General features: G+C 51.5%; 1 protein-coding gene across 1 annotated transcript in view; it reads left to right on the top strand.

The window, feature by feature from the left end:
* The first annotated feature begins 4,331 nt into the window (after nucleotides 1–4,331).
* AGRN (agrin) overlaps nucleotides 4,332–22,889 on the top strand; it is a 100,352-nt gene continuing 81,794 nt past the window's right edge. Inside the window, exons 1-2 of the mRNA XM_062507451.1 lie at nucleotides 4,332–4,576; nucleotides 11,907–12,168. Of these exons, the coding sequence (XP_062363435.1) occupies nucleotides 4,370–4,576; nucleotides 11,907–12,168 (469 nt within the window). The 5' untranslated portion in view covers nucleotides 4,332–4,369. The remainder of the gene's footprint in view (nucleotides 4,577–11,906; nucleotides 12,169–22,889) is intronic.

Raw genomic sequence — 22,889 nt, 5'->3', positions numbered from 1 at the left:
AGCACCGGGAGGGATTAAACTTGACAGAGAAATAGGGGGAAAAAAATCCCATTAAAGCATTTTGGAGTTTATAGAGATGGAGCAGGGAAGGATGCAGGGATGGGGATGATGAAAATCAGGGATGGGATGATGGAAATCAGGGATAAGGATGATGGAAATCAGGGATGGGATGCTGGAAATCAGGGATAGGGATGATGGAAATCAGGGATGGGATGATGGAAATCAGGGATAGGGATGATGGAAATCAGGGATGGGATGCTGGAAATCAGGGATAGGGATGATGGAAATCAGGGATGAGATGCTGCTGTCTCTCTGGGGCTGGTTTTTCCTCACCAGGGCCTTTATTTGCTTTTAATGCAAATATTTGGCTCTGAGCCTTGAGGGGTTCCTGCCCTGACAAGTGGGCAGTGCCCAGCCTTCCCTTCCCTTCCCTTCTCTCCTTCTCCCCTCTCCCTCCAAAAAACCCCTTGGAATTCCCACCTAAAATCATCCAAAAGTGTGAGGGAGCAAACCCTGCCTTAATTCCTTGCAGTTTTTCCAAGATACTTTGATTTTCCAGAGGCAGACTGAGCCACCTCCGAATGCATTCCTGGAAGTTTTCCCGAGCCCCAGGTTCACAAGGAAGAGCTGGGATAAACCCTGGTGTTTTGTGTATTTTTGGGAGCTGCTGTTTATTTGTTTTGGGCACTGATTTGCCAAGGAATTCGCCTCGGTTTTCCCACAGAAACATTCCAGGGTTTTTTTTTGTTTTGTTTTTTTTTTTTTCCCCCTCCTTTTATCAGCAGTTCCCTGTGGGAATGTGGTGCTCCTTGCACATTGGCCTTAAAAAGGTGCTTTTCTAATTTTTCTTCCTTTTTTTTTCTTTTTCTCCTCCCCCCCCTTCTTTTTCTTTTTTTCTTCTTTTCTTCTTTTCCTGCCTTTTGGGAAATCATTGTCCTTCTGAGTCCTATGAAACCTCCACAAGCAGAGTGACCCCCTCACATCTCACCTCCACCAAATGTCACCTCTCCACCAAAAAAAAAAAAAAAAAAAAAAATCCACTCAAACCACACCAGACTGGGGAAAAAACACTTAAAAAAAAAAAGCTGTGAAACCCATTTTTCACCTGACATCCCAGCTTTGAAAGCAGATGGAGGGGTGGGGCTAAAAGGAGACAATTCAAACCCAGAAAATTGTCCAAATCCAGCAGAAATAATTCCTCTCCTATGAGGTTCTGGAGCAGGGAAATCCCAGCTGGTTCCTTCTACTTCAAGCTCAGCTTGTTCCTGGGATTTCCACTCTAGCAGTGCTCAAGGAATACAATAAAAATTAATTATTAAAACAGCAGGATAAAAAAAAAATCAGCTGCCGGGGCACTGAAATATTTTTAGCTGATTGCTGGAGTTCATAACAAGAACAGAAATGGAGTGATGGAGCTCATCTGTGAGGATTTGTGAGGCCTGGGCTTGGTTTTGAGGGATGGAGGCTTCCAGTGCTCCTCACTTAAAAATCCAGACTTTTTTAGGAGAGGTTTTTTGGTTAAAAAAAAAAAAAAAAGGATAATGTGGATTTTTTTTTTTTTTACAGGTTGCTTCATCCTGGAACTTTTTGAGGAAGTTTTGAGTGGAAAGAGCTCTGGGATGTGAGGCCTGCAAGGCCTGGGCTTGGTTTTGAGGGATGGAGGCTTCCAAAAATCCAGAGTTTTTGGGGAAGTTTTTTGGTGAGGAAATTGGATAATGCAGATTTTCTTCAGATCACTTCATTCTGCAACTTCTTGGGGTTTTACAGAGTAGGCAAATCTGGCAGATTTGGAAGTTATTCCCTAAGAGGTTTCCTACAGGCCTGAGCAGCTGTGGGCCACCATTTTTTTTTTTTGTGAAAATCATCTCCCCAAAACCTTTTTTAATAAGGATTTTATCCCTGGGGTGATAAAACCCCACCTTCTTTAGATCAGGCAGCCATCCCTCAGTGCTGAGCTGGAAAATTCAGATTTCCAGGGGGGAAATGGAAGTTTTGAGTGGAAAGAGCCCTGGAATGTGAGGCCTGCAAGGCCTAGGCTTAGTTTTGAGGGATGGAGGCTTCCAGCGCTCTTCATTTAAAAATCCAGACTTTTTGAGAGAGGTTTTTTGGTTAAAAAAACTGGATAATGTGGATTTTTTTACAGGTTGCTTCATCCTGGAACTTTTTGAGGAAGTTTTGAATGGAAAGAGCTCTGGGATGTGAGGCCTGCAAGGCCTGGGCTTGGTTTTGAGGGATGGAGGCTTCCAAAAATCCAGGGGTTTTGGGGAAGGTTTTTGGTGACGAAATCGGATAATGTGGATTTTGTTCAGGTCGCTTCATCCTGGAACTTTTTGAGGAAAATTTGAGTGGAAAGAGCCCTGAGAGAAGGCTTATAAGAAGAGCCCCAAATGACTCTGGGAATGCCTGGGTTAAGACACAAAATGTCCAGAGTGCCTTCTCAGCAAACCCCACAGGATCTGGGATATTTCCAGGCAGATTTATGGCATCTCTGGTGCTCCATCCTCTTCAGGGACAAACTTTGGAGCACTCAGCGAGGTTCATTTATTTCTATCTATTAAATAAATGAGAGAAGGAATGCGACACCCACAGGGGCAAACAGCACGGAACGCTCGGGATTTAGGGAAGGAATTATTTGAGAATTCAGGGAAGGACTTGGATTGAAACCTGCTGGTCCCGGGAGGACACATGGATACCTCATGTGTGGTTAAACTTCACCCTGGGATCAGGAGCTCGGCCTGGGTCACACGTGGGGATTTTTAGGGTCATTGGGACTTTTTTAGGTCCATTGGGGCTTTTTTAGGGCCGTGGAGTGAAACAGCCTCATAAAGAGCCTCTGGGGGCTGGCTGATTTATGGAGGGCAGAAACAACATCCCTCCCCCGGTGCCACTTAAGTTCTCATTTTAGATCTGCCCTAATTGCTCGGGACTTGTGGGGAAATGGCCCCGCAGCCCCCGAGGGAAGCCGGGCTAGGAGGTCACGGTGCTGCTGTGGGGACAGACCCTAATCCCCGGGAGTGTCCCCAGGTCGGGATGGAATGGGGCTGGGAGCAGCCTGGCACGGGAAAAGGGCTGGCAGGAGATGGGTTTAAAGTTCTTGTTCCATCCAAAGCATTCCACGATTGCCGCGTGCGGCTCTGTCAGGGCCAGGGCACAGCGCAGTGACAGCGATGTCCCCAGCGTGGGTCACTCGTGGGGTCCCCGTGGAGCGGGGACTGAGCCCTGCCTCAGTTTCCCTGTAGGGAAAACCCGGGAGCATCCTTGGTGCCAGCCCCGGGGGTGGAACTGGGGGTGACAGGGATGGAAATGTCACCTCTCTTGGAGCATCTCGGGGGTGCGGGATGGAGCAGGGGACACCCCAAGACAGGGCTGGGGGTGACAGGGATGGAAATGTCACCTCTCTTGGAGCATCTCGGGGGTGTGGGATGGAGGGGACAGGGCTGGGGGTGACAGGGATGGAAATGTCACCTCTCTTGGAGCATCTCAGGGGTGCGGGATGGAGGGGACAGGGCTGGGGGTGACAGGGATGGAAATGTCACCTCTCTTGGAGCATCTCAGGGGTGCGGGATGGAGGGGACAGGGCTGGGGGTGACAGGGATGGAAATGTCACCTCTCTTGGAGCATCTCAGGGGTGCGGGATGGAGGGGACAGGGCTGGGGGTGACAGGGATGGAAATGTCACCTCTCTTGGAGCATCTCGGGGGTGTGGGATGGAGGGGACAGGGCTGGGGGTGACAGGGATGGAAATGTCACCTCTCTTGGAGCATCTCGGGGGTGCGGGATGGAGGGGACAGGGCTGGGGGTGACAGGGATGGAAATGTCACCTCTCTTGGAGCATCTCGGGGGTGCGGGATGGAGCAGGGGACACCCCAGGACAGGACTGGGGACAGCTGCCACTCCCGGCTGCGGTCCCTACACCTTTAAAAGTCTCCTCACGTTGCGGCGCTGATTATCCATTAACCGAGGCGAGCTCCTTTTCCTGGGGGCGGCGTTCGCACCGAACGCTGCCAGCAGGGCGGGCGGGCGGCCGCGCTGCCTCCCTCCCTCCCTCCCTTTTCTCCCCCCCTAACCCCCGCTCCCTCCTTATCAGCAATTCAGATTGCATGCAAATCTGCGCGCTTTCTTCCAGGGCCACGGCAGCCAGCGAGCGCCCAGCGCTTCTCGGCAGAGCCAGATCTCCTCCTCCTCCTCCTCCTCCTCCTCCTCCTCCTGGGATTTTCCTCCTTCTCCCCTCCCCTCGCTCCCTCCCTCCTCTCTTTCTTTCCTCCTTTTCACCTCCTGGAACAAAAGTGGCCCTTTCGCTCGCCTGCGAGCGGAGCCGCTTTGTCTGCGCGCAGCGCCGGGACATCGGCACGGCCACCGCCACCGGCACCATGGGGACACCGCTGGCCGCCGGTGGCCGGGAACTGCTGGCGCTGCTGGCTCTGGGAATGGCACTGAGATTGGGATTGGGATTGGGATTGACCAGCTGCCCCGAGCGGGAGCTGGAGCGCAGGGAGGAGGAGGCCAACGTGGTGCTCACGGGCACGGTGGAGGAGATCATGAACGTGGACCCGGTGCACCACACCTACTCCTGCAAGGTAAAATCCGCCCCAGAGCGGGCAAACTTTCACCCCCCCGAGTGCGGTTTTTTTTTTTTGTTTGTTTGTTTTTTTTTGGGGTGGGATCCAGGGGTTTTTAGGGTTGAGGAGGGGCTCGCGTAGCTGTGGCCGGGGGGGTGAGGGGGGATTCTCCAGAGGTTGCTTTTTATGGGCATTTCCCTCTTTGGTTTCGCCGTGATGCGGAGCTGCTTCCCAACTTTCCGTGCCGGGAAGGTGCCGGGAGCCTCTCCTGCCTCCAGCCTCGGCTCGCTGGTGACTTTAGCAGCATCTCGAGTTCCTGCAGCCCGAGCTATTGTTTAACCACCAACCTGGCCTCGGGCTGTGCGTTTTCCTTTTTTTTCTTTTTTTTTTCTTTTTTTTTTTTTTTTTCTTTTATCTCCCCCCCCCCCCTCCCCGAAGCGGAGAGACGCTGAAGTCCCGAGCAACCTGAAATCCCATCCGCCCGCTTGACAGAAAACGTGCCGGATGCCTTAACCCTTGCCGGGGCAGGAATCTCTCTTGCAAGGACATGCTCTTCCCTCTCCTTTTCTTCTTCTCCCCATTCCCAAAAAAATCCTGTTTTCTCCTCCAAAAAGAAAAATTAAAAACAAACCTGCTTTTTTTTCCCTCGGGGGAGAAAAAAAAAAATCCTGCTGCTTTTTTAATTTTTTTTTTTTATTTCTAATTTTTAATTTTTTTTTTTTCCTTCCTGCTCTTGTTACCGAGCAGTACCGGGGGCGATGCTTTGGTGGCACAAGGGAAGGTGAACTTTTTCCCCGCGGTGTTCTGGAGCATCCCCCCGAGCATCCCTTAACCCTTGCCCGTCCCATCTGGTGCCCGCTGCCAGCGCCCCCAGACCCATCTCGCATCCCCTCCAGGCGAGAGCGGGCACCTTCTGTTTGCGGAGCGTCTGGCACATCCTGGGTGCTCCGCCGAGAATTAATGAGCTGCTGCCACCAGCGTGGGGCACAGATGGATGTGGCCACCTGAGGCCGGCTCGAGGTTGCCACAGGAGGCGGCCCAAAGGTGCTGGTGGCGAGGTAGAAATGCCCCGGTTGAGAAATAAATTCCTTTTTTTTTTCCTCCCACAGCAGATTCATAGCGAGGTGTCTGCGGGGTAGAAAAATCGTCTTGAGGCAGCAGCAGGGCAGGACAGGGGATTGGTGGGGGGGGGGGGAAAGCTGGGATGGGGGAAAAGCTGGGATGGGGGAAAAGCTGGGATGGGGAAAAGCTGGGATGCAGAAAAATCTGGGATGGGGGAAAAGCTGGGATAGGGAAAAAATGGGATGGGGAAAAGCTGGGATAGGGAAAAAATGGGATGGGGAAAAGCTGGGATAGGGGAAAAAATGGGATGGGGAAAAGCTGGGATAGGGAAAAAATGGGATGGGGAAAAGCTGGGATAGGGAAAAAATGGGATGGGGAAAAGCTGGGATTGGGAAAAGCTGCCTGCTCAGCGAATCCCTGTCTTTGCAAGGTGCAGTCCTGGAGCAGCCAGGGTTGGAATGGGGCTGCCCGTGGTGCTTTCTGTAAAACACAACCTGAATTCCTTAAACTGGGAAGGGACTCTCCCCCCCTGCCTTTCCCTGGGCAGTGCCCAGGAGAGATCGGCGCTGCTTGCTCCGGAATTTGGGATTTTTGCTCCTGCCCATCACTGGTCTCAAAAGAGCACAGAAGGGTCAGGATGGGCTCCTGAGAGATCATTCCAGCCTTGGAGTCGTGTAAAAGTGAAAGCTGGAAAGATCCCATCCCAGTGCCCCATCCCAGTGCCCCATCCCAGTGTCCCATCCCAGTGTCCCTGCCCTGACATTCAGGAATTTTCCCGTCCCTTTCCCTGCCCACCAGCCCGCCCTGTGTCATTTTTAGCGGCATTTCCTGGTGACTTTGCAGGGAAAAGAAAACCCTTTGGGCTGGGCTTTGGGGTGTCCCGAGGACTTGGGGGCAGATCCATCTCCTGTCACTGCAGTCACTTGGGGATGTGCAGCTCTGCAGCAGCTCTTGGCTTATTGCCCTCCTCAGATCTCCCAAAACCTTGGCATTCTCTGGATTTTGCTTGGCCATCCCCGCAGTTTATTTATTTATTTATTATATATATATATTTTTAATATATTTATTTATATATATATTTTTTTTAACCAAACACCTAAATTCCAACAGCACTTTGGGATTAAACCTGACCCTTGCCTCCCGCTGTCCATGGGGGAGCTGGGAGAAATCCAAAATCTTGTGCTGAGGAAATTCCTGCTCCCAATTCCCGCTGTCCTGCTCCCCCAGACCCCGCGGTTATCTCCTGTCAGCCTCTTCCTTATCAGCAGCGGCGGAAAAAGCCAGGGCCCAGAGGCTGTGGGGACTTCCCACACCCAAAATCCCGAATATTCCTGGAGTTGGGTGGTCCGGGAGGGGAGAGGGCACGTGGGGAATCTGAGAATTCCTCTCTGGGGCATTGTTCTTCCAGCTCTGCTCCGGGACAAATGTGAAATTAATGTTAAATAAACAGCCCCAAATAGCCGCTGGGGAAAAAAGGAAGAACAGGCTGACAGAATTCCATCCCATCCCCAAAAAAAAAAAAAAAAAAAGTGGCTGCTGTGTTATTTTTCCAAAGGGATTTGACATTCCTGACTGCAGTTTCTGACTTTTCCCAAAGCTGCTCTGTGCTCCATTGTCCCCTCCTGCTCCTGCCCCCTGTAGCGCTTTTTATTATTTTTTTTTTATTATTATTTTTCCTGCGCTGTCCCCATGTTTAGGCAGGCAGCTGCTATTTATAGGATAAATCCAGGTTCTAGGAAGTGTGGAAAAGGATGTGGATCCTGTTCCTGACAATAAAGCATGGGGGTTTTTTTTTTCTAATTTTTTTTTTTTTGTGGTAGGGGGTTTGTGGGAATTGCTGGGTCCTGAGGAATGGCACAGAGAGAGACAAAAAAAAAAAAAAGAGGAGAGGGAAGGGTTGGAAGCAGAGCTGCTTCTGGGTTTTATCTCCCAAAATTTTGGTTCTTCCCACGTGGAGTGACAGCTCCTCCAGAGGGGACTTTGCTCCAAGTTCTCACCTGGCTTTACAAACCCAAACCTGGCAATTCCCGCAGCGTTTTCCCGGCAGGAACATCCCTGTACAGGTGCTCCCCTTCCTTATTATGGCATGCTGGAAAATCCTTTCACTTCTGGGGGTTTTCAATTTTTTTTTTTTTTTTCCCCTCCTGCTTTTAAGGATCTGCCTGGCTAAAGTTGTGGCTGCTCTTTTTCCTTTAAAAAAAACCAAAAAAAAACTTAAAAAATATATATATATATATTTTTTTCTGGAAAAACAGAGCGCTCCAGGGCAGGATCCTCCTCCAAACAGGTCCCAGCCCAATTTTTTTCTCCCTGTCCCTTCCTTTTCTGCCCCATCCTCGCTGCCGCCGGTGAGTCAGCGGTGACAAAGTCTGAATTGTGCCGCGCTGATGAATGGGATGCCCTGCAGGTAATTGCCAGGGCTTTGCTGCCTCGAACATCCATTCATTAGGGTGGGGAGGAAGCCGCTGGACTCTGATGTTGCTCTGAGCGCTGCAGCCACGCCAATTAACGCCAATTCCCGTCTGCTGCAGAGCTGGGGGAGAATTCAGGGTTTTTTTTTTTTTTTAATTTTATTTTATTTTTTGTTTGTTTATTTATTATTATTTTTTTTACCGTCCCAAATACCCGTGTTGTGAAAACGCGCCTTTCAGCGCCAGCCTCGGGCTGTGTTTTCTGCTGCAGGAAGAGTTCGGTTGTTTTTTTTTTTTCCTTTCTTGTTTTTTAATTTTTTTTTTTTCCTTTGGTCTGGCTGGGTTTTCACCATGATTTGATGCTCCGGAGCTTGCCCTGGGGCTGGAGCAGCAGGAGCAGGAGGTGGGGTTGAGGGAAGGTGTCTTGACTTGACTGCGGGCAGAGAGCAGCTCCAGCCCGGGGAGCAGCAGCAGGGATTTGGGAACTTGGGATTGTGGAGAAGTAGAAGGGATTTGGGAACTTGGGATTGTGGAGAAGTAGAAGGGATGTGGGAGTTTGGGATTGTGGAGGAGAAGTAGAAGGGATTTGGGAGCTTGGGATTGTGCAGGAGCTGAAGGGGTTTGGGAGTTTGGGATTGTGGAGGAGAAGTAGAAGGGATTTGGGAGTTTGGGATTGTGCAGGAGCTGAAGGGGTTTGGGAGCTTGGGATTGTGGAGAAGTAGAAGGGATTTGGGAGTTTGGGATTGTGGAGGAGCAGCAGGAGGGATTTGGGAATTTGGGATTGTGGAGGAGAAGTAGAAGGGATTTGGGAGCTTGGGATTGTGGAGGAGAAGCAGAAGGGATTTGGGAGCTCGAGGTTGTGGAGGAGCAGCAGAAGGGATTTGGGAATTTGGGATTGTGGAGGAGAAGTAGAAGGGGTTTGGGAGCTCGGGGTTGTGGAGGTGCAGCAGGAGGGATTTGGGAATTTGGGATTGTGGAGGAGAAGTAGAAGGGATTTGGGAACTCGGGGTTATGGAGGAGCTGAAGGGATTTGGGAGTTTGGGATTGTGGAGGAGAAGCAGAAGGGATTTGGGAGCTCGGGGTTGTGGAGGAGCAGCAGAAGGGATTTGGGAATTTGGGATTGTGGAGGAGAAGTAGAAGGGGTTTGGGAACTCGGGGTTGTGGAGGAGCAGCAGGAGGGATTTGGGAGCTCGGGGTTGTGCCCTTCACACCTTTCCCCCCGGCTCCCCTGGGGTGTCACTGTGGGATCACAGGAATTTGGATTTTTCCCAGCTCCCCACGGCAGTGCAAGGACAACAGGAGCCAGGGGTCGGGTTTGATCCCAAATTGCTGCTGGAATTTTGGTGTTTGGTTCAATTAAAAAAAACTGAAACTAAACCTGGTGCTCAGAGAGTTAAAAAAAAAACCTAAAATAATCTGCAGACATGGCCAAGTGAAATCCACGCTGTTCCAGGCACCTTCAGGGAGTCCAGGAATGGTTTTGGGCTCGGGAGGAGCAGAGTCCAACTCGTGTCCCTGCACAAAAATCCCACCCTGGGCAATTCCGGTGCTCCAGCGCCTTCCAGGGGAAGGAAATTTCCTCATCCCCATCCTAAACCTGTCCTGGCACAACTCCAGTCCTGTCCCTGCTCCCAGAAATCAGAGCTGTCCCACCTGGAGCTTTTCAAGACCCTCTGATTCCAGAAAATCCTTGGGAAGTGCTGGTCCTGCTCCTTCTTCTCTCCGAGGGAGGAGGAAGAGGAGGATGAGTAGGAACTTATTTTTTTTTTTTTTTTTTTTGAGTTAAACCTGAGCAGATTCCGTACAGATTTCTGCCCTCCCTGGTGGGATATGGGGTTTAACCACACACCCTACAAGGAGCTGGGTTTGTGCTGAAGGATGAAGGAGGAGGAAAAAAAAAAAAATTCTCGGAGAAACCTCTTGGATTTGCAGGACGTGCAAAACTTTTATCCCTGTCCTCGCCCAGCAGCTCAAGATATGGACTGTGCAGAGAGGGGACACACCATTCCAGGAATTTTTGGAGTATCATTCCAGGTTTTGGAGCTTTTTTTGGCCTCTGGAGGATAAAAACCGGTGTGGGAAGGTGTGGCTGGGCTGAGCTCTCCACGCCTGGGAGCAGCCGAGGCATGTGGGGCTCCCCAGGAGCTGTCACAGCCCCGTGTGCACCTGGGCTGCTCCTGCAGCTCAGGTATGCAGCAGAGCAGGGCAGGGTGAAGTCGTTGGGAGAATCATTTAGATAATTTATTGCTTTTATTTATTTTTTTTTAATTTTTATTATGATTATTCTCTTTTTTTTTTTTTTTTTGGGATGGCTGCCAGCCCAGACCTCCCCATGCCTTGTGTCCTGCTGCGAATGTTTCACCAGGAGGAGAAAGCTTGAGGGAAACAGGAGAGATAAACTCGGTTCTTAGGTTTGATTTGTGCCTGCAGGGCACAGGCAGTGCTGGATTTATTCCATTTTCCTGCTGGGCCGGTGAGGCTGGTGCTGAGCACGAGGTTCTGGCCCCTGGCCTGTGGCTACTGTGGCCACTGGGAATGTGGGAATGACCCCATTCCCGTCCTCCCAGTCCTGCCAGGGACACACTCTGGAGGAGTTTGGCTCAAGCTCAGAGTAAACTTTGAAGCCTCTTCGATCAGGGTTGAAATTCAGGCTGCAAAATAAAAAAAAAAAAAAAAAAATTAAAAAAAAAAGTTCAATTTCTGAACTTGATCAAAGTTAAATTTCCGAGATTGATCAGGGATCAGAGGATTTGTGTTCCCTGGAGCCCCCAGCGAAGTTTCAGCCCCTGGTTTGAACTCTGCAGCCTGAAATCTTGGCTGGGGACTCCGAGGGAGGAGCTGGGGAGGAATTTGGGAATTTGGCACAGGGGAAAAGTCTCAGTGTGTGAACGGTCCCTCGGAGCCAGGCCTGGGGGAATGGTTCCTGTTCCAGGGGGATAAATTCTGTCTGCCAGGGCCACCAAACCCTGTTAGGGCCACCAAGGGAGAGAAAATGGGAGCCCAGAGAGGGAAAAGAGGAGCCCAGGAATGGAAAAATCAAAGCCCAGGAAGGGAAATGGAAAAACAGAAGGGGAAAGAGGAGCTCAGAGAGGGAAAAAAGGAACCTAGAAAGGGAAAGAGGAGCCCTGGAAGGGGAAATGGAAGACCAGGAAGGGAAAATGGAAATCCAGAAGGGGAAAATCGAAGCCCAGAAGTGGAAAATGGAAGCCCAGGAAGGGAAAACAGGAGCCCAGAAGGGAAAATGGAAAACCAGAAGGGGAAAGAGAAGCCCAGGGAAGGGGAAAGGGAAGCCCAGGAAGGGGGAATGGAAATCCAGAAGGGGAAAATCGAAGCCCAGAAGTGAAAAATGGAAGCCCAGGAAGGGAAAACAGGAGCCCAGAAGGGGAAGTGGAAAACCAGAAGGGGAAAATTGAAAGCCTGAAGGGGAAAGAGGAACCCAGGAAGGGAAAATGGGAAGCCAGAAGGGGAAAATGGAAAACCAGAAGAGGGAAGAGGAGCCCAGGAAGGGAAAAGAGAAGCTCAAGAAGGGGAAAATGGAAGCCCAGAAGGGGAAAATGGAAGCCCAGAAGGGGAAAATGGAAGCCCAGAAGGGGAAAATGGAAATCCAGAAGGGGAAAATGGAAATCCAGAAGGGAAAATGGGAAGCCAGCAGGGAAAATGCAAAACCAGAAGGGGGAAGAGGAGCCCAGGAAGGGCAAAGAGAAGCTCAGGAAGGGAAAACAGAAGCCCAGAAAGGGGTGAAAACCCAAAACCCAAGAAAAAAAAAAAAAAAAAAAAACCCACAAAAAACCAAAACCAAAAAGAACCCCAAAACCCAAGAAGGACAAAAAAAAAAAAAAAAAAATCCAACCCTATAAAACCATCCCCGCTTGCAGGTACGAGTGTGGCGTTACCTGAAGGGCAAGGACATCGTCACTCACGAAATCCTGCAGGACGGGGGCAACAAGGTGGTGATCGGGGGCTTCGGGGACCCCCTGATCTGCGACAACCAGGTGGCCACGGGGGACACGCGCATCTTCTTCGTCAACCCCGCGCCGCGCGCGCTGTGGCCGGCGCACCGCAACGAGCTGATGCTCAACTCCAGCCTGATGCGCATCACGCTGCGCAACCTGGAGGAGGTGGAGCACTGCGTGGAAGGTGAGGGGTTCTTGGGGTCCTGGGGGGTGGGTTTGTGGGGGTTTGTGGGGGTTTGTGGGGGTTTTGTGGGGGTTTGTGGGGGTTTGTGGGGGTTTTGAGGGGTTTTTGGGAGTTTTTGAGGGGTTTTTGAGGGGGTTTTGTGGGGTTTTGAGGGGGTTTTGAGGGGGTTTTGTGGAGTTTTTGGGAGTTTTTCGTGGAGTTTTTGAGGGGTTTTGAGGGGTTTTGTGGGGTTTTGTGGGGTTTTTGTGGAGTTTTTGGGAGGTTTTTGGGAGTTTTTTGTGGAGTTTTTGAGGGGTTTCGTGGGGTTTTTGAGGGGGTTTATGAGGGGTTTTTGTGGAGTTTTTGGGGGGTTTTTGTGGGGTTTTTGAGGAGTTTTTGAGGGGGTTTTGTGGGGTTTTTGTGGGGGTTTTGTGGGGTTTTGAGGGGGTTTTGTGGAGTTTTTGGGAGTTTTTTGTGGAGTTTTTGAGGGGTTTTGAGGGGTTTTGTGGGGTTTTGAGGGGTTTTTGTGGAGTTTTTGGGAGGTTTTTGGGAGTTTTTTGTGGAGTTTTTGAGGGGTTTCGTGGGGTTTTTGAGGGGGTTTTGAGGGGTTTTGTGGGGTCTTTGTGGGGGTTTTGGGGGGTTTTGTAGGGGTTTTGAGGGGTTTTTGTGGAGTTTTTGAGGGGGTTTTTGACGGGGTTTTGAGGGTCTTTGAGGGGGTTTTGAGGGGTTTCGTGGGGTTTTTGTGGAGGTTTATGAGGGGTTTTTGTGGAGTTTTTGGGAGGTTTTAGAGGAGTTTTTGTGGGGGTTTTGAGGGGTTTTTGAGGGGTTTTGAGGGGTTTTTGGGAGTTTTTTGTGGAGTTTTTGAGGGGGTTTGTGGGGTTTTTGTGGGGGTTTTGAGGGGTTTTTGGGAGGTTTATGAGGGGTTTTGAGGGGTTTTGAGGGGTTTTGTGGGGTTTTTGTGGAGTTTTTGGGGGGGTTTTTGAGGGGGTTTTGAGGGGTTTTTGTGGAGTTTTTGAGGGGTTTTTGTGGAGTTTTTGAGGGGGTTTTTGAGGGGTTTTTGTGGAGTTTTTGGGGGGTTTTTGTGTGGTTTTTGTGTGGTTTTTGGGGGTTTTTGAGGGGTTTTTGAGGAGTTTTTGTGGGGTTTTTGTGGGGGTTTTGTGGGGGTTTTGAGGGGGTTTTTGAGGGGTTTTTGAGGAGTTTTTGAGGGGTTTTTGTGGAGTTTTTGTGGGGGTTTTGTGGGGTTTTGAGGGGTTTTTGGGAGGTTTATGAGGGGTTTTGTGGGGTTTTGTGGGGTTTTTGAGGGGGTTTTGAGGGGTTTTTGTGGAGTTTTTGAGGGGTTTTTGAGGGGTTTTTGAGGGGTTTTTGTGGAGTTTTTGGGGGGTTTTTGAGGGGTTTTTGTGTGGTTTTTGGGGGTTTTTGAGGGGTTTTTGTGGAGTTTTTGAGGGGGTTTTTGAGGAGTTTTTGAGGGGTTTTTGTGGAGTTTTTGGGAGGTTTATGAGGGTTTTTGAGGGGGTTTTGTGGGGTTTTTGGGAGGTTTATGAGGGTTTTTGAGGGGGTTTTGTGGGGTTTTTGAGGGGGTTTTGAGGGGTTTATGCAGGGGTTTTTGTAGAGTTTTTGGGGGGGATTTGGTGGGGTTTTTGTGGAGTTTTTGTAGAGTTTTTGGGGGGTTGTCCAAGGGTTTCTGTGGAGGTTTTGGGAGGTTTTTGAGGGGTTTTTGTGGATTTTTGGGTGGTTTTTGTGGGGTTTTTGGGAGGTTTTTGTGGGGTTTTTGTGGGGGTCGTCCCAGGTTTTTGTGGGGTTTTTGTGGGGTTTTTGTGGGGGTCGTCCCAGAGTTTTGTGGGGTTTTTGTGGGGTTTTTGTGGGGTTTTTGTGGGGTTTTTGTGGGGGTTGTCCTAGGGTTTTTTGTGGGGTTTTGTGAGTTTTTTTGCGGAGTTTTTGAAGGTTTTTTGTGGAGATTTTGGGGCTTTTTTTTTTTTTTTGGTGGGGTTTTGTTTTGTGTAGGTTTTTTTTCAGAATTCTGACAGGGACAGTGACCCAAAACTCCTTTTTTTTTTTTTTTTTTTTTTTTTCTTAAATTTAGGAATTCTGATAGGGACAATGACCCCGCTCTTGGCTCAGCAGCTCAGGAGAGGCTGCCCCGAGTGTGGTTTGGGAGAAAGAAGGAGAATTTTTTTTATTTCTTAACTCCCCAAGATGAACAAAAAAATGGGCTATAAATACAAAATCCCTACAAAACATAGATTAAAATTCCATAATATCCTCATAAAGTGCCTCCCTCGCTCCGAGGGAGGGACGATGAGGATGAGTGTGAGTAGGATTTTTTTATTTTTCATAATTAATTTTTTTTTTTTTTTTTAATTAAACCTGACCAAATTTTAGGGGAGGAATTCTGGGAATTCTTCTCCAGGACTGCTTTAAAGCAGAGCTTGCACTCTCTGCTGCACTTTGGAGTTTCCAAACAAACCTTGGAGGGTTTTCTTTGCTGAAGGAATTAGAGGAATGGAGGCGGCTGAGTGGAAAAACACAAATATTTGGGAGTTTATCCTCGTGTCAGATTTTTTTGGAAAAATCTGAGACATCCCAGAATTGCCTGAGAAGGGAGGTCAGGCCAGGGCAGCTCAGGTTGGATTGGGAGCAGAAAATTGGGAGGATTTTTAATTTGTAGAGGTTCTGGCTGAGCTCTGGGACTTTTTGGGGACAGGGTGAGGTTTTTTGTGAGCGTGGTTGAGGCTGAAAATTTGAATTTAAAATTCTACTCTGTGGGGGAAAAAAAAAAAAAAAAAAAACAGAAAAACACTGAGGATGTGCTCCAGAGATGGGGAAATGTCACTTTTATTGGAACTGCAGCAGGTCCAGAGCCCTCATTCCCTCCCTGTGGACCACCCCAAAGTTTGTTTTCCCAGTTTTCTCCGGGGTTTTTGGCCCTGCAGAGCAGCCCAGGCACCTTTTCCATTCCAGGCTCCTTCCCGAGGAATTCCCAGGGCTCCTCTCAGCCCTGGGATCCCAGCAGGGCTTTGGGAAAAGAGGCTCAGGCTGTGCTCACCTCCCTCCCCAGCCCTGGAATTCCTCTGGATCCAACTCTGGCATCTCCCTGAACAGGCAGGGACGGGGGTTTGATGTGGCTTCCCCCCCTCCTCAAAAAAAAAAAACCAAACGTTTTTGTTTGGTTTTTTTTTTTTTTCCTTTCCTTCCTCCTCTTCTGGGCTCTGCTTTGCTTCAGAGAGAAGCAGAGCAGCATCAACACCTCGGTCCCAGGGGGGACAGGGAGTTCTGCAGCAGCTGGGAAATGTGGGAAAGGGAGGGAGGAGGGAAGGGAGGGAGGAAGGAAGGAGTGGGAAAGGGGAAAGGGGAAAGGAAGGAAGGAGTGAGTGGGAAAGGGGAAATGCAGCCCTGGACAGTCCTGGGGGCCCTTCCTGTGTCCTTATCCCTGGGGGAGGAATGGAATCCTGCCAGGGATCCCATGGAAAACTCTCCTGGAACAGCAGGGAGTGGCAGCTCTGCAGAGGCCATCTGTCCCCGTCCCCATCCCAATCCCCATCCCTGTCCCTGTTCTCTTCCCATCCCCGTCCCATCCCCATCCCATCCCCATCCCAATCCCCATCCCTGTCCCTGTTCTCTTCCCATCTCTGTCCCCGTCCCATCCCCATCCCCGTCCCAGTCCCATCCCCGTCCCAGTCCCATCCCCGTCCCAGTCCCATCCCCGTCCCATCCCCATCCCAGTCCCATCCCCGTCCCATCCCCATCCCCGTCCCATCCCCATCCCCGTCCCAGTCCCATCCCCGTCCCAGTCCCATCCCCGTCCCATCCCATCCCCGTCCCAGTCCCATCCCCGTCCCAGTCCCATCCCCGTCCCATCCCCATCCCCGTCCCAGTCCCATCCCCGTCCCAGTCCCATCCCCGTCCCAGTCCCATCCCCGTCCCAGTCCCATCCCCGTCCCATCCCATCCCCGTCCCAGTCCCATCCCCGTCCCAGTCCCATCCCCGTCCCATCCCCATCCCCGTCCCAGTCCCATCCCCGTCCCAGTCCCATCCCCGTCCCATCCCATCCCCGTCCCAGTCCCATCCCCATCCCAGTCCCATCCCCGTCCCAGTCCCATCCCCGTCCCAGTCCCATCCCCATCCCAGTCCCATCCCCATCCCAGTCCCCCCAGCCCCCGGGGTCTCTCCCAGTTGTGTCAGAAATCCCCAACATCCCGGGCTGGTGGCAGGAGCTCAGAGGCTCCATTTGTTTGGCAAATTCCTGTGGAATTTTAATCCGGACTGGGAGGCTCCTGGGAGGTTCCTGGCCCTGCTCTGCCACATCCTGAGGCACTTCCCGGCTCCGGAGGCTGCAGGGCCAGTTTAGCCCTGCCAGTAGCCCTGGACTGGTCAGTCTTCTCCCAGTAGCCCTGGACTGGTCAGTGTTTTCCCAGTAGCCCTGGACTGGTCAGTCTTCTCCCAGTAGCCCTGGACTGGTCAGTCTTCTCCCAGTAGCCCTGGACTGGTCAGTCTTCTCCCAGTAGCCCTGGACTGGTCAGTGTTTTCCCAGTAGCCCTGGACTGGTCAGTCTTCTCCCAGTAGCCCTGACCAGTCTTTTCCCAGTAGCCCTGGAATATCCCAGTTTCTCTGCCCAGCATTCCTGGACTGGTCAGTATTTGGCCAGGATCCCTGGACAGACCAGTTTACCCCTGCCCAAAATCCCTGGATTTCCAAAAATCCCTGGATTTCCCATTTTCCCTGCCCAGGATCCCCAAATTTCCCAGAATCCCTGAATTCCCCATTTCCCGCTTCTCAGGATCCCCAGATTTCCCATTTTTTTCCCATTTTCCCTGCCCATAATCCCAATTTTTCCCATTTTCCCTGTCCAGAATCCCCGAATTTCCCATTTTCCCTTCCCAGAATCCCATTTTTCCCCCATTTTCCATGCCCAGAATCCCCAGATTTCCCTTTTTTTTTCCCATTTTCTCTGCCCATGTTGTGTTTGCACAACCTGTCCTGGCACGGCTCCTTCCCTACCAGCCTGGAATTCCAGCAATGCATCCCTGGAGCACCCCAGGATCCGGGGCAGCCTTTCCTTGGGATCCTGCCAGGAATTCCGGGCACTTCCAGGGAATTCGGGCAATGCCGGAGCTCGCCCCAGTGCTGGGAGGAGAAATTTGGGGAGTCACCATTGGAGCCTCAATTCCAGGGAATTGCAGAAATTTCCAGGGGTGTGAGTGGATTATCAGGAAGGCACCACTGGAACCTCAATCCCAGGGAATTGCAGCCATTCCCAGGAATTCAAGAGGAATTTTTGGGGAGCCCCAGTGGTTCCTCAATTCCAGGGAATTGCAGCCATTCCCAGGAATTCAAGAGGAATTTTTGGGGAGCCCCAGTGGTTCCTCAATTCCAGGGAATTGCAGCCATTCCCAGGAATTCAAGAGGAATTTTTGGGGAGCCCCAGTGGTGCCTCAATCCCAGGGAATTGCAGCCATTCCCAGGAATTCAAGAGGAATTTTTGGGGAGCCCCAGTGGTTCCTCAATTCCTGGGAATTTCAGCATTTTCCAGGGATGCAAGAGGAATTTTGGGGGATCTCTACTGGTTCCTGTTCCAGGGAATTTGTGCAGTTTTCAGGGGTGTGTGTGGATTATCAGGAAGGCACCACTGGAGCCTCAATTCCAGGGAATTCTGGCAATGCCAGATCTCACCAAGGCATGCGAGTGGAATATTTTGAAGGCACCTGCCTTGCCCAGAGCAGCTTTTTTAGGACAATTTTTCCCAGAATCCTGCATTTTGGGCTTTGCTGGGAGTGGAAAACATCCGCCCTGAGGTTTTTCCATGGCGTGCCCTCCACGGAAAGGGAATTTTTTTTCCCACTCCATCTCCCGGATGTGTCCCGTGGCGAGGTTTGTTTGGGTTTTTTTTAATTTTGTTTTTTTTTATTATTATTGTTTTGTTTGGGGTTTTTATTTTATCTCCCGTGGCCCATCTTTGTTTTGGAACATCAAAGGCTGGATTTTCCCACCCACTTACTCGGTTTTGGGCTGGGTTTGGCTCCAGGGATGTTTTTTAAGCCCAGAGATACTTTTTAATCCGGGGCTGGTTTTTTGGGTGCAGCTGATTTTGGGGGCCAGGGCTGTTTTTTGGGTCCAAAGATAATTTTTTGGTCCAGGGCTGGTTTTTAGTCCAGGCTGATTTTGGGGTCCAGCTTGTTTTTTAGTCCAGCTTGGTTTTGGGGTCCAGGCTGATTTTTTTAGTCCAGGGCTTTTTTGGGGTCCAGAGCTTGTTTTTGGGTCCAGGGCTGGTTTTGGGGTCCTGCTTGTTTTTTAGTCCAGCTTGTTTTGGGGTCCAGGGCTGTTTTTGGGGTCCAACCTGTGTTGGGATCCAGGGCTGTTCTGGGGGCTGTTTTTGGGGTCCAGAGCTGTTTTTGGGGTCCAGGGCTGTTTTGGGGGCTGTTTTTGGGGTCCAGAGCTGTTTTTGGGGTCCAGAGCTGTTTTGGGGGCTGTTTGTTTTTGGAGTCCAGAGCTGTTTTTGGGGCTGTTTGTTTTTGGGATCCAGAGCCGTTTTTGGGGTCCAGGGCTGTTTTGGGGGCTGTTTGTTTTTGGGGTCCAGGGCTGTTTTTGGGGTCCAGAGCTGTTTTTGGGGTCCTGAGCTGCTTGTTTTTGGGGTCCAGAGCTGTTTTTGGGGCTGTTTTTGGGATCCAGAGCCATTTTTGGGGTCCAGGGCTGTTTTGGGGGCTGTTTGTTTTTGGGATCCAGAGCTGTTTTTGGAGTCCAGAGCTGTTTTGGGGGCTGTTTGTTTTTGGGATCCAGGGCTGTTTTTGGGGTCCAGGGCTGTTTTTGGAGTCCAGAGCTGTTTTTGGGGCTGTTTGTTTTTGGGATCCAGGGCTGTTTTTGGGATCCAGGGCTGTTTTTGGGATCCAGAGCTGTTTTTGGGGCTGTTTGTTTTTGGGGTCCAGGGCTGTTTTTGGGATCCAGAGCTGTTTTTGAGGTCCAGGGCTGTTTTTGGGGCTGTTTTTAGGATCCAGAGCCGTTTTTGGAGTCCAGAGCTGTTTTGGGGGCTGTTTGTTTTTGGGATCCAGAGCTGTTTTTGGGATCCAGAGCTGTTTTTGGGATCCAGAGCTGTTTTGGGGGCTGTTTGTTTTTGGGATCCAGGGCTGTTTTTGGGATCCAGGGCTGTTTTTGGGATCCAGAGCTGTTTTTGGGATCCAGAGCTGTTTTTGGGGCTGTTTGTTTTTGGGATCCAGAGCCGTTTTTGGGATCCAGAGCTGTTTTTGGGGCTGTTTGTTTTTGGGATCCAGAGCTGTTTTTGGGATCCAGAGCTGTTTTTGGGATCCAGAGCTGTTTTGGGGGCTGTTTGTTTTTGGGATCCAGGGCTGTTTTTGGGATCCAGGGCTGTTTTTGGGATCCAGAGCTGTTTTTGGGATCCAGAGCTGTTTTTGGGGCTGTTTGTTTTTGGGATCCAGAGCCGTTTTTGGGATCCAGAGCTGTTTTTGGGGCTGTTTGTTTTTGGGATCCAGAGCTGTTTTTGGAGTCCAGAGCTGTTTTGGGGGCTGTTTGTTTTTGGGGTCCAGGACTGTTTTTGGGATCCAGAGCTGTTTTGGGGGCTGTTTGTTTTTGGGGTCCAGGACTGTTTTTGGGGTTTGTGAGAGGATGCCCAGGAGCAGCTCTGCTCGGGGTTGACGATTCCTGCCAAATTCCCTTTGAACTCTGCACACCCCAAACTTCCTCCAGCTGATCCAAGCTGTGCTGCTGTGGCTCACGAGAGCCCCGTGGTCATGGCCAGGCCCCGATTCCCAGGCACTGAACCCACAGAAATCCCAGCTGGAATTGTTTTTCCAGCCTTCTCAGACTCTTCACTTGTACTTTCTTTTCCCAAGGGAGCCTTTTTTTTCCAGCCTCGGGAATGTGGGTTTGGGATTTCAGGCTCAGGGGAAGGCAGGGGTGTGGATGGTGGGGCTCTCTCTGGATTCCCTCCATCCCAGATTCTCCTTTTCCACGGAGTTTTTGTCCTTTGGGATGGGCTTTTCCAACCTTGGGAAAAGGAGGAGTGGAGGAGCCCAAAAAGTTCCTTAAAACCTCCAAACCTGAAAACCCAGAGGGACTTTTTTTTTTTTCTTTTTTTTTTTTTTTAATTGTTTTCCCATAGTTTTATTTCAGAATTAATTGTTCTTTTCTACCTCACATAAATGCATAGGAAGAGCTTATTTTCAGGCTAATTAAGTCTCAAAATGAAAACCTAAAACTAATTAACTAACTAAAATATTTGGGGCACTGAGGTGTACTGGGAGCACTGGGGATTAATGGGAGTTACTGGGAGTTACTGGGAGCATTCCACTGGGAGCATCCTGCTAGCTGGGATCACTGGGAATCACTGAGAGTCACAGGGAGTTATTGGGATCACAGGGGGTTACTGGGAGTTACTGGGATCACAGGGGGTTACTGGGAGCACTGGGAGTTACTGGAATCACAGGGGGTTACTGGGAGCACTGGGAGTTACTGGGATCACAGGGCGTTACTGGGAGCACCGGTGGTTACTGGTGGTTACTGGGAGCACTGGTGGTTACTGGGAGCACCGGTGGTTACTGGTGGTTACTGGGAGCACCGGTGGTTACTGGGAGCACCGGTGGTTACTGGTGGTTACTGGTGGTTACTGGGAGCACTGGTGGTTACTGGGAGCACCGGTGGTTACTGGTGGTTACTGGGAGCACTGGGAGCACCGGTGGTTACTGGTGGTTACTGGGAGCACTGGGAGCACCGGTGGTTACTGGTGGTTACTGGGAGCACTGGTGGTTACTGGGAGCACTGGTGGTTACTGGGAGCACCGGTGGTTACTGGTGGTTACTGGGAGCACTGGTGGTTACTGGGAGCACTGGTGGTTACTGGGAGCACCGGTGGTTACTGGTGGTTACTGGGAGCACTGGGAGCACCGGTGGTTACTGGTGGTTACTGGGAGCACTGGTGGTTACTGGGAGCACTGGGCTCTGCTGTTTGCAGAGCGTGGCCAGCGCTGCTCCGTCCATCCCCGGGGGAGGATTTTGGACATTCCAGGCGTGGGAACCCTTTGGACAAACTCTGGAATCCATCCCAGAGCAGGCACCAGGAGAAGGGGGAGCAGCAGAGGGGACTGGGGACATTTTTGGGGACATTTTTGGGGACGTTTTTGGGGACATTCTGGGGACCCTCTGACCACCACATCTGTCGAGTTAAGATTAAAAAAAAAAAACCCCAAAAAACCAAAAAAAACCCCCAAAAATCCCAATCCTGATTTTTCACACACAGCCCGTGCCTTTTGCTCCCATTTTTCCCCCCCGAGATCCCTGACCCCGAGCCCCGGGACGTGCAGGGGCTCTGCAGGACGGACGTGTCCGGGCTCTCCGTCCGTCTGTCCGTCCGTCCGGGGGCTCTCAGGAAACCTTCCTGACAGGAAAAGGCTGGAACAGCCCAGCTGGGATCTGGGAACGGTGGCTGCAGTGACCTGGGGCAGCTCAGGGTCACCCTGGGGCTGATCCCGAGCTCCAGGTCCTGCCTGGGGTGCTCAGAGGGGATGGCACTGGGGTGGCACTGGGGTGGCACTGGGGTGGCACTGGGGTGGCACTGAGGTGGCTCTGGTAGCACTGGGGTGGCACTGGTAGCACTGGGGTGGCACTGGGGTGGCTCTGGTGGCACTGGGGTGGCACTGGTAGCACTGGGGTGGCACTGGGGTGGCACTGGGGTGGCACTGGGGTGGCTCTGGTGGCACTGGGGTGGCACTGGTAGCACTGGGATGGCACTGGGGTGGCTCTGGTAGCACTGGGACAGCACTGGCGTGGCACTGGGGCAGCACTGGGGTGGCACTGGGATGGCACTGGGATGGCACTGGGATGGCACTGGTAGCACTGGGGTGGCACTGGTAGCACTGGGGTGGCACTGGGCAGCACTGGGGTGGCTCTGGTGGCACTGGGATGTCACTGGGGTGTCACTGGGCGGCACTGGGATGTCACTGGGATGTCACTGGGATGTCACTGGGATGTCACTGGGGTGTCACTGGGGTGTCACTGGGATGTCACTGGGGTGTCACTGGGCGGCACTGGGATGTCACTGGGATGTCACTGGGATGTCACTGGGATGTCACTGGGCAGCACTGGGATGTCACTGGGATGTCACTGGGCGGCACTGGGGTGTCACTGGGATGTCACTGGGGTGTCACTGGGCGGCACTGGGATGTCACTGGGATGTCACTGGGCGGCACTGGGATGTCACTGGGATGTCACTGGGGTGTCACTGGGCGGCACTGGTGGCTCTGGCATCGCCGCCCCCCTCCCTTGCGGGCGCATTCCCGGGCTCTGATTTCCAGGGTTGCTTTGGGACAGCAGAGCTCCCAGCCCTGGCAACCCTGGCACAGCCTGGGCTGCAGCTGCCTCCTGCTGCCCCGGGGGGACCTCGGCTTTTTGGGGTCACCCCCTGCTCCGGGCCACTTGTAGGGCTTGGGGGGGTGAACCTCTGCTCCGGGGGAATTGCGGCTTTTTTGGGGTGAATCCCTGGGAGGAATTGCAGATTTTGGGGTGAATCTCTGGGAGGAATTGCAGCTTTTTGGGGTGAACATCTGGGAGGAACTGCAGTTTTTATGGGGTGAATGTCTGGGAGGAATTGCAGCTTTTGGGGTGAATCTCTGGGAGGAATTGCAGCTTTTTGGGGTGAACATCTGGGAGGAATTGTAGTTTTTTTGGGGTGAATGTCTGGGAGGAATTGCAGTTTTTTGGGGGTGAACGTCTGGGAGGAATTGCAGATTTTGGGGTGAATGT

This window comes from Cinclus cinclus, chromosome 23 (assembly GCF_963662255.1).
Source record: "Cinclus cinclus chromosome 23, bCinCin1.1, whole genome shotgun sequence".
Lineage (NCBI taxonomy): Eukaryota > Metazoa > Chordata > Aves > Passeriformes > Cinclidae > Cinclus > Cinclus cinclus.
Note: the sequence above shows the minus strand (reverse complement) of the source record. Positions and strands in the feature narration are given on the sequence as shown.